At 38.9% G+C, this 10966-nt stretch overlaps 1 protein-coding gene across 1 annotated transcript in view; it reads left to right on the top strand.

Moving 5' to 3' along the window:
* Positions 1-168: 168 nt before the first annotated feature.
* LOC5505912 (uncharacterized protein C1orf112) overlaps positions 169-10966 on the top strand; it is a 32897-nt gene continuing 22099 nt past the window's right edge. Inside the window, exons 1-11 of the mRNA XM_048731148.1 lie at positions 169-464; positions 4793-4832; positions 7052-7140; positions 7237-7347; positions 7465-7605; positions 7872-7958; positions 8257-8332; positions 8766-8847; positions 9132-9252; positions 9777-9863; positions 9961-10025. Of these exons, the coding sequence (XP_048587105.1) occupies positions 384-464; positions 4793-4832; positions 7052-7140; positions 7237-7347; positions 7465-7605; positions 7872-7958; positions 8257-8332; positions 8766-8847; positions 9132-9252; positions 9777-9863; positions 9961-10025 (980 nt within the window). The 5' untranslated portion in view covers positions 169-383. The remainder of the gene's footprint in view (positions 465-4792; positions 4833-7051; positions 7141-7236; positions 7348-7464; positions 7606-7871; positions 7959-8256; positions 8333-8765; positions 8848-9131; positions 9253-9776; positions 9864-9960; positions 10026-10966) is intronic.

The following is a 10966-nucleotide window of genomic DNA, read 5'->3' as shown; positions in this document are numbered from 1 at the left end:
TCCCTTCAAAATTAGTTTCCTGATAGAATTCTTTGAATTCATTGAAATGATATATTAAATTTAGATTTTTTGCAATACCTTCCGCTATATATTTAGATTGAAACAATAAAATGATATAGAGGATAGTGTTTTTAGAAAAAGAAAAAATGATGTCAAACAGCCGATCCATATCACGTGACCTGAGCCCGCGGAATTTCAAATCCAACATGGCGGTGAAACTGAGATCTAAATGTTTATCTGAATATCATGCAAAAGCTGAAGCTATCTGTATTCATTGTGCCTGAATATTTAACGTCCGTCATTGCCATTTGTAAAGCTGTTACTCTAGTCAATATACAGGAGTTCTTTGTGCAGAGTTTGGAGTTTTTCGTTTGCGGCTCGTCATGACATCATCATCACCAGTCGAGACGTATCGCCCAAAACATCAACATGGAGAAAACATTGAACACCTTTATGCTACTATCGTATCCTTTCAATCTAGAGCCTTTATGGGGTTTGGTTGTAATTTCGCTAGCGTTTCAACAAGTACAATGCTAAAGGCCTTCTTTTTCCATTTTTACAAAGTAATCAACGGGTCAGAGGAAGATGTTAAGTGATACAGTAGCTCGCCGTAATGAGGGTTGCAGGGGGGAAGTTCAGGGTAAAAGTGATAGGGATGCTAGTTGTAATCAGGGTTTTTGCAAAGAGTGGAGGGGACGGGAAGGTAGGAGATCTTCAGGGTAAAAGTGATAGGTATGCTCGTTGTAATCAGGGGATGCAGGGGGGAGGGGATCTTCAGGCTGCAGGGGGGGATCTTCAGGGTAAAAGTGATAGGTGTGCTCGTCGTAATCAGGGGATGCAGGGGGAGGGGATCTTCAGGCTGCAGGGGGGATCTTACGGGTAAAAGTGATAGGTGTGCTTGTCGTAATCAGGGGTCGAAGAGAAAGGGGGGAGTGGATCACAAATCAGGACCAATTTTTCACAATTCGCAGATCACAAAATCAGTAAATGTATAGCTATAAACAATATCATATTGCAAATAATTACCAAAATTTTGCATGTTTTATAGCCCAGATGTCACGTTTCATGAATTTCTAAGTTTGAAATTCTGATTCTGAATGAAAAATTATTTATTTATTTGTGGGACACAAGGAAACAGTATTCAAAAAAAAATTTTTAAATCTGCTAGATTTTGCCACCGAAAACATGAGAGAGAAATCAGAAAAAGAGAGCCGGCAAAGACCATAAAACAGCCGGCTATCACCAGCAGCCGACCGCTATTTTGAAACCTGAGGAAACTGATTTCAAGAATCACAATTTCCCTGTTTTCATGAATTGGTCAGAAAACACCTTCATCACCTACTTTTTGGTCAGCGGCGTCAGTAATGGCAGCCACACGTTTTCTGTCTGCTATGTGATATTCTTGTTTGTGTCTGTATTTATTACTCTAGATGTACGAAATGTGGTCAGTGTTGCTCCTAACACTATCACAATTTGCTGTATGGCCACAATTGCTCTTCTCGTCATTATGCTGGCGAAATTTTCCACAACGACCATCAGAGCTCTTGAGTCGCCATCCGGGTCAAGGTACTAACCCACGAAAGTGCTACTCCTCTTCAACGCTTAAGGCCTTCAGGAAGAGCTCTACATCTTCACGCCTTTCTGATGATTTATGGATGGAATTGAAAGACCTTGGAATATTGAAACCATATAGATCTAGACGCAAGCGTCGAAAACAAAGAACTCGGCCATGTGTAAATGAGTCAGATGCAAATGAAGCTGGGACGGTTTCTGTAAACCCCCCGCGTATCAAAGCTTCGCTTCCTGTCACTTTACTAGCAAATGTTCGATCTCTGCACAAGAAAGTTGACGAGCTCCACTCGATCGCCGAGTCTACGAAGCCTGGAATTATTTGTCTAACTGAAACATGGCTTGATTCCTCTGTCCCTGAATCGGCTATTCATCTTGGTAATTATGTATGCTTCAGAAGAGACAGACCTATTGGACAATGTGGAGGTATATGTGCATATATTGATTCACACCTTCCTTGTAAACGATTGCTGGAATTTGAAAACCCCGACATCGAAGCTCTATGGGTTTCTATTAGACCATTTCGTCTACCTAGATCAGTGTCAAATATCCTGGTTGGAATAGTTTATCACCCACCACATTATGGGAGTGAAGAGAATTCTAGACTGATCGAACATATCTCAATCAACTCAGAATCGTTCCTTACAAAACACCCGGATGGCATGATACTCGTGACTGGAGATTTCAATCCGCCTAGTACTGGTATAAAAGCTAGTGTCATCAAGCAAAAGTCAGGTCTCTCCCAAATTGTGACCGTGCTAACAAGGGATACGGGTATGTTAGACTGGGTCCTAACCAACAAACCGAAGTTGTTTCAGTCACCAATCCAGCTACCGAAAATCGGAAAAAGCGATCACTATGCTGTTCTTATTAAACCTATTGGGGCGTTGGGAACAATAAAGTCTTCTACGGAAACTATTAGTAGACGAGATATGAGACCTAGTTGCATGGACGCATTTGGGCGTTGGATTACTGGATACAATTGGAGCTATGTATTGGACGCACCTACTGCAGATGCGAAATGCCGTCTACTATATAGTGTCTTGCAAAATGCCGTTGATATATATTTTCCAGCTAAATCGATCAAAGTGTGCCTAACAGACAAGCCTTGGGTCTCGAGTAGGCTCAAAGGCCTGGTTACCAAACGACAAAGGGCTCTACGGATACATGGAAAAGACTCTCCCATTTTTTAAACGAATCCGTAACAGTGTTAAAGAACTGGTAAAGAACTGTAAGCATAATTATTATAGCGCGAAAGTCGCTTCGTTAAAGGACACTAACATCTCACGGTGGTGGTGTGAGGTGAAAGCTATTGGGGGATTGTCTAGCACATTTGAATGGTGGCACCAACTATTGAGTGAAGACACTCCCACCATAGAGTCACTCTGTGATCAGTTTAATAATCTCCTATACAGCTTAACGTCACACTTTGACCCACTCGATATCAGTAGTCTGGCGGATGAAAACCTCTATGTCCCCCCTGGGTTCCTTGTCACTGATGAGAAGGCGTATAAAGCTCTGCGCTCAATCAAATCAAACAAGTCCCCTGGCCCAGATCAAGTGCCGTCGCGAGTTTGGAAAGAGTTTGCATTTGAACTAGCTCCGATTGTGAGTGATTTGTACAACAGCTCTCTCAGAGAAGGGCGTGTTCCAGAGATCTTGAAGACATCCCTGGTCATTCCTACACCCAAGGTCACCCCACCCAAGACAGTTGAGGATGATCTCAGACCAATTACTCTTACGTCACCGTTGGCCAAAATTCTAGAGGGCTTCACTCTCGAACACCTGATGAATCAAGTTGCAGAGAACCTGGACATTAAGCAGTTTTCGATGCCAGGCAGATCAACAACACATGCCTTAGTTTATATGCTCCATATTATACTAGCTGCCTTAGACAAAGGTAATTGCTTTATAAGAGTGTTCTTTGCAGACTTTTCTAAAGGTTTTGATTTGGTTGATCATAATGCATTAGTGAACGAAATGAAACTGCTTAACGTTCATAATGTAATTATAAGGTGGATCTGCTGTTTTCTCTCAAATAGACCTCAACGTGTAAGAGTAGGCAATGCATTGTCATCTGTAGTTGTTTCCAATGGGGGTATTCCCCAGGGCACGAAATCGGCTCCGCTTTTGTTTGCAATCTTAGTCAACCGTATGCTTGCAAGGTGGCCTAATAGAGTTAAATATGTTGACGATACCACCGTATTTGAAATTGTTCCAAGATGCTCTCCCAGTTACATACAATTTATTGTTAATGATATCAAGGAATATGCGTCATCAAGGGGAATGCGTCTGAACCCCAAGAAATGCAAAGAGCTTCAAATTAATTTCTTAAAGTACCAACCTTCTGTCCCCCAAAGATTAATCCTAGGGAGCGCAGTTGTTGAGAAAGTTGAACATTACAAGCTATTAGGTGTACATATATCAGCAGATCTGTCATGGAATGTTCACGTTGACCACATTGTTAAGAAGGCTAGCAAGCGCCTCTATGCCCTCAGGGTACTCAGGAAGGCAGGTGTCCAGCAGTCAGATATGGTTCTTATCTATTGCTCGTTAATTCGGTCAGTCCTTGAGTACGCTGCTCCTGTCTGGGCCTCCCTTCCTGAGTACCTTGCAGAGCTTATCGAAACAGTACAACGAAAAGCTATTCGAATAATCTACCCTTGCCTTAGCTATGAATCAGGGCTCAAAGTAGCAAAAATGGACTCACTTACAGTCCGCAGAGCAGAACTGTGCCGTCGATTCATGGCTAAAGCAAGATGCACTGAGCCTATAAAATATATAATACAATCTGGGACTGAGGTCGCCCATGGTTATTCGCTAAGGGGGGGTTGCAGCCGTTTGGATAAATCAGTTGGTGTAACTGAAAGGTATAATAACTTTATCACAATTCGTTTCCAGTAGTTATTCCAGTATTTATTTATACATTGTTAAGTGTAGTGTGCATCGGCCGACATACTGTAATTTAGCTTATGCTACAAAAGTATGAATAAACGATTATTATTATTATTATTATCCCCCTCCCAAAATCATGTATTATTTTTCTCATACATGTATAGTCTTTTTGGGACTCTGTCATCTGTTCTCAATCTTCTTAAAGAAAAACAACTCTCTATGTGATATTTCGTATGAGATGTCTGTTTTGCTTTCTCGATTTGTATTTGATGATGAGAAACAAAACAAATACAATACAAAGCATATTTCATCCTTAAATTTTTATCAGGAAAAGTACACTACAGCAAGTAACTCCAATGAAAAACTTGGTAAGAAACAAATCTCTTCCAGACAAAAGTAAACTCACAAATTTACCACTGCTGCAATGTAGCTCCTCTAAGCTTGAATAAAAACCTCCCCCAAATAAGCACCTCACCTAAAAGCCATGTTACACAAGGCAATTTTCAACTGCAACTGGCAACGCAATGATCGTGGTGGACAAAATTGCCTCATGTAACATCCAAATTGGCAAATGGCAATGCAGCAAATTCCTGCGAAAAAATATTGCGAAAAGTAGAGCTGGTTTCTACTTTTCGCAACATTTTAAGACAAGTTGCTGCGTGTGACATGGTTTTACAACTGCCAATGCAATGGTTTTGCGAAATGAACCAATCAGAGTTACTGTTTTCTGGCCGTATTTTAGCGAAGAGCTGCTGACATATAGAATTTACAGCAGATGTGTTGCATTGCGAAAAAATATTGCGAGCGTGTGACATCCCTCTGCAACTGGCAATAATTTTTATTTGCCATCATTGCGTTGCCAGTTGCAGATGAAAATTGCCTCGTGTAACCTCGCCTTTAGAGATATATGAATAAGTGCCTTCCCCAAATATGTGCCTCACCTGAATAAAACTGTTTTTAAATACTGTCTCCCCTGTTTAAATGCCTCACCAATTAAAAATAACCACTTATTCAAACAAATTAGGGTATACCTAGTTTCAAAATTTCAGTTGTACTTATCATATTATGATAAGTATATGATATTATTCTAGGGATCCAAAAAAAGGCCTTTGCTTGGCTGTGGCAATCTCAGTTGAAAAACTGAGATTACAAGAATCTCTTGAATAAAAATTATCTTATTCGTAAAAATTACTCCAGGTGTGTAGGCTGGTTATACTGGGGGAGGGGGGAGGGGGGGATGCACAGTTATACAAATTACACGGAAGACATTTAATATCTAACGATCCTTCAAATGGAAATGACATGCTTTGGGGGGGGGGCCCTACAGTAGTTACCGACCTTGCCCCTAAAGGCCTACTGTAATTTCCTTGCTTCCTTACATATATATAGAAATAGAATGTAGAAATAGACTCCAAGATAGTTTTGTTCAGAATTTCACACATTCACGTATTTAGCGATTATTTTTGGCATTCGAACATTCCTTCACGAAAATAAGCTTTCCGAACTTATCTACAATCTTACATGTAACATCAACAAATGAATCCCCGCGAAGACAAGTGTCAGACTTTTCACACATTCACTTATTTAGCAATTAGTTTTAGCAATCGAACATTCCTTCCCAAAAATAGCCTTTCGAAACTTTATTTCTTATCTTTACAAAAACAAATGGATTCTAGTAAGGATAAGTTATCCGACTTTTCACACATTCAAGTGTTAAGCATATATTTAGAGATCAAACAATTCCTTCTCCCGAAAACTGTCTTCCCGAAATAACATTTCTATAATCTTTGTAATATTTCAAAGAAACAGCAATCTAAAAGAAATAACACCACTGACGTTTTTTTCCAACTTATAGCTTCCCAAAAGTTTTAGAGATCGAACTTCCTTTCTGAAAATATTAGTCACCACTTGCTTGAAATTGTAATTCCCATGGGAAGGAAGTTTAGAGTCATACAGTATGCTAAAGTAGAAGCGATAAAAACTTCATGCATAAATCTGGTCTTATAATTCATCAAAAAGTGTGAAGCTACTGCGCTTCTTCTCCCATGTTGTCCGCGAATTAACCGATACAAAAGATAACCTATTTTTATTCAGAGAAACTGAAGTACTCAACTTGCTCGCTGAGCTAGTTGTCCGAGTATTCCTCTTTTCTCAGATCGACAAACAATTTATCCTTCCAGAGAGAACTTATAAAAACGCTCACAGAGAACCTTTGAGATTAGCAATTGCTTGCATGTCAATAAGAAAGTCGTTCTTATCTAAACTATGTTTTCCATAAGTAAGACTAAGTGAATATCAATTATAGAGCAATGTCACGGGGATCGTGTGTACTTTTCGTAGTTGCGTTGGGGTACATCCTAACCGGGGTAAAACCGGGGTATTAGTACCGCGGTTGAAAACACGGCTAATTACCGCACATTTTTGCTGAGGTTAGAGCGTCCGACCACAGAGGTGTGACCGCGGTTACTGCAGTTTTTTACCGAGGTTACCGAAGTGAAATGCTGCAAATGTTGCAGTCATCCATGTACTCCTTTGATTCCCTTTTTATATTATCTTTAATGATGTATAATTATAATTCCATTGATAGAATTACTGCAAATATTAAGCAACCACTTACTGCCTCAACTTGGCTTGGCTGACTTAGAGGCTCATTACCTGGCAAAGGTTGTTCCACAGGTCAGTCTGGAGATTCTTTATGCAATGAGCATGTTACTGTGCCTAGCTTGTTTACCTGCCATAACAATAACATCCCCTTTTCTTTTTCTACTCCAGGTGTTTGATAGCATTGTGGATTACTTGCATAGTGTATCAAGTCTACTATCAACGCTAGAGACTTGCGAGGATAAGGAATCAGTTTTATTGGAAATACAAGCAATCTTACAGGTAGTTTATTGACAACAACTTTCCAGAATAATGCTTGACTGTATTGTCTTTACCGATTATGAGTTGTCCAACACAAACTTGTAATTATGACAATATATTGTATATGGTCTTTTGCAGGCTGCAAAAGTCTGTATTGAGTGGCTTGAGATGTGCGTTGTTCATGTTAGCACATTTACTGCCGAGTTGTCAATCACAGACATGCACTCTTTGTCACCATCTGTCCTGAAGGTTGCGAAGTATGCTTATGAACACTGCCAGGTGAGTTATACAGTACCAGATTTACATCAGTAAAATGGAGTTTTTGAGATTTGGTTTGGCTGTTCCCAGATGTTTAGCATCATACATTATGTAAAACAAGCAAAAAAAAAATGTTTATAGTAATTCACATGGGAAGGGCTTAACAGAAAGATTTATTCATTTTCCATTGTATTCTCTACCTGTTAGGCCTATTTAAATTGAACACTAGGACTTTTTTTTAATTTGAGCCATTTCTAACAATGGTAATTTTTGTTTTCGTATGAAAGCAAAGTGAAGTACTGTATGGAACATTTCTCCAACGTTTCTCTGAAGAGCTTTCTGCTATATTCAAAAAAGCTTATCAGCTGCAGAAGGTATGTAAAATAAATACTAATGAACAATTTCAGTATGAGATACAACAATATGAGGTAAATGAGTTGGTTTTTACATAAGGACTGTGAATCCCTTGTCCCCTGGGGAAGCTGGCCTGCTGTAGTAATTGCTTAATGTACCTAATGCTTACACATCAACTCATGTTTGTAAACTGCATGGAGCAACCTCTGTGCTGTATCTTTTATAATTATTTTGAGTAAAGTCTGTCACATGTGAAGCGTATTATTTGATCATAATGGTATACTATTGCTATAAAAATACTGAATATTTTATTTAAAGGCTTTGATGGAGCTTGTTGACAAAATACAGTTAAACCCAAGTTCAGAAGAAAGTGAAATTATGGATCTAACAGAAGGTATTTTATATGATTTAAATCAATTGGGTCTTAAAAAGTGGATAATCTGATTTTTGAGCGGTGTTGAAGATTTAGCTATATATTTTTGCCCATTAAAAAATGTTATTGTTATTGTTCTTATTCCCTTTGCTAGCCTCTAAATTTAGTTACTTACACAATTTCCAATTCAAGAAAACTATTGTTATGTTCCATAAATACTACTTTCTTTTGATATTCTAGTAAAATGTGATTGATATGCTCATTGCTTACAGAAATGGGTATATTCTTGAACGCTTAAATGGTTTTCAACCGTAGTGGACACGAACGTACAAAAATTACTCCAAAGGAATGTTCTAGCAAAAGAATTATCACAATTATTGTAATGCTTTACTGTTTAACCGCATATAACTTCCATTAAAAAAATATTCCTTTTTTTCAAATTTTTCCTCTCTAGTGTGTCTCCTGTTGCTACAGATCTGTGGCGTCAGAAGTATAGACACTAACATCCTAGTCAATACTTGGAAGATCCTGACCAGGTAAGATAACAATAGCTTTCACAGACAGGGCCAGGACCTCAAGATTCCAGCTAACTCATCCCATCACACTAGCCGACTCAGACTCTAGTAGATGTGTGTTAGGCAAATAACAAAATGAACATGAAAAGGTGTGAATATTGCAAAGAATGTACAAGGAATTAATCAAAATTGGGGTTGGCTAACCACCAATTCTACTCATCCCCTTGTGTTTGCATTAACTGATGCCCCCTATCCCTGCATTCAAGAGATTGTGTATTCAATCTTCTTATTTTCTTACCAAACAGGCTGGTTATCAAGCACATGGAGTTACTAAAGAACCATATCGACATAGATAAAATTGTAAGAGAGCTTTGTGTAGCGTTGGAAGCTGAACTAAATAGCTGCCATCAACTTGTATCCCTGCAGGTAAGAATGGTCTAGATCTTATCCTGGGGCAAATGTTACATAGAAAGAGGTGTTTGGCTGAATGACAGAGTAGAGGGTAAATTCTACCCTGATACATTGGGCTTAAATACTCACACAGACAGAAATTGCTTTAGTATCTTCAAAGGCAGTATTTTATGATAAAATGTGCACAAATTACTTCCCTAAGCAGGAAAAATCATGTTTTATGTCCACTATGGGACTCCATCTATATTTTCTGGACGTTTTGTTAAAAAAAAATGCAGCAACAGAGAAAGGGCATGCACCCAAAAAGGAACCCTATTATCTATATCTATAATCACCTATCCCATCCATCCTCGGGGACCCAGAGCGTAGCGGAGATCGGGCACACAGAAAAAAACGAGAAAGTCCTCTCTTTCTCGTGCGCTCCCTGTGTGCCCGATCTCCGCGACGCCCTGGGTCCCCGAGGATGATCCCATCTGGATTATCAAGTCCATCTCAGATCTTTTGTGTATAGGTTGTTTAACTGTAAGTTCCTTATGTAGTCTGCTTCAGGTGGAAAGGATAAAATCATGTCTAAGAAGATCAAAGTCCTACGATTCCTTATTGGAAACCTTATGAACCTTGTCAAGGTAATTTGTAAAATCTATAAAACGGAAAAATAAAAAAGCAGACACCATCTACGGAAGCTTTTTTTGCCAATTATAATGGAACCATCCTTTTATTCAGGAATACTTTGACTTCATTGATGGATGCCTTCCTGATGTGTTGTACCTGCTTGTAACTCTTGAAAGGTAATTTTTATCTCTCAAAACTCTCACTTGTTTGCTTACCTACAATCTGTTACAAAACTAATGGGACACTTTCCCTCCCCCTTCCTCAATGTTGGAGAGCAAATGATCACCTTGCTACTGCTTGTGTTTTGAGCTGAAAAATCGCCTCTAACCAATATTAATCGGGGGGAGAGGGTTGGCGGTTGTTCGTATGGGAAGTGTCCCACTTACTTTTGTTGAAGATTGTCTGAGCAAGTGACAGACAGGTCCTGGAACAGGAAACACTATCTTTGATAACGCAACGACGATACAACTATGCGAACGTCAAAATCAAACACATACAATTATCGTGCCAGGATCGCGCGTAAAAATGGACAGAAGCTTCAGAGACGACTATTTTTCATTGTAAACAATCTCATCTGTTTCTTCATATAAGAAATACCGCCTATGAAGAATTTATTACGTGAGAGATTTTCACTACAAATTTAGTCACGCAAGCTTGTCTCGGGGAGAAGGTCAATTCAATAAATTCATCTGTTTTACAATAGTTTTGCTAAATATCTGACACTTTGACACACAGTTATGCTTGAAGAGTTCAAGCAAAGTGTATGCAATGCTTTTTCTGTGGAGCATTCGCTAAAATCGACGGCTACAGACTACGTCTTCTGTTCTTGCTTACGTGGCTCAACGATTAACACCAACGGCTAACCATTTTAAAATTGTTTAAGAAATGCCTTACGAAAGAAATTCGAACTCTAAAAGAATACAGTAACAACTTGAGATTCAAGCTCATAAATTGACACTAGTTTTGTTTGAATGAGGGTTTGCATTTTGGAGAGAGAGCTCATGGTAGATGGTTGACTGTCGTTTTACTAAGATAAAAAGAAAGTTCATTTTTATATAAACGGTCTACCACGGTTGACCGTTCAAAAAAGCCCTATTATATATTTCAAATCATTTGT

This window comes from Nematostella vectensis, chromosome 8 (assembly GCF_932526225.1).
Source record: "Nematostella vectensis chromosome 8, jaNemVect1.1, whole genome shotgun sequence".
NCBI lineage: Eukaryota > Metazoa > Cnidaria > Anthozoa > Actiniaria > Edwardsiidae > Nematostella > Nematostella vectensis.
Note: the sequence above shows the minus strand (reverse complement) of the source record. Positions and strands in the feature narration are given on the sequence as shown.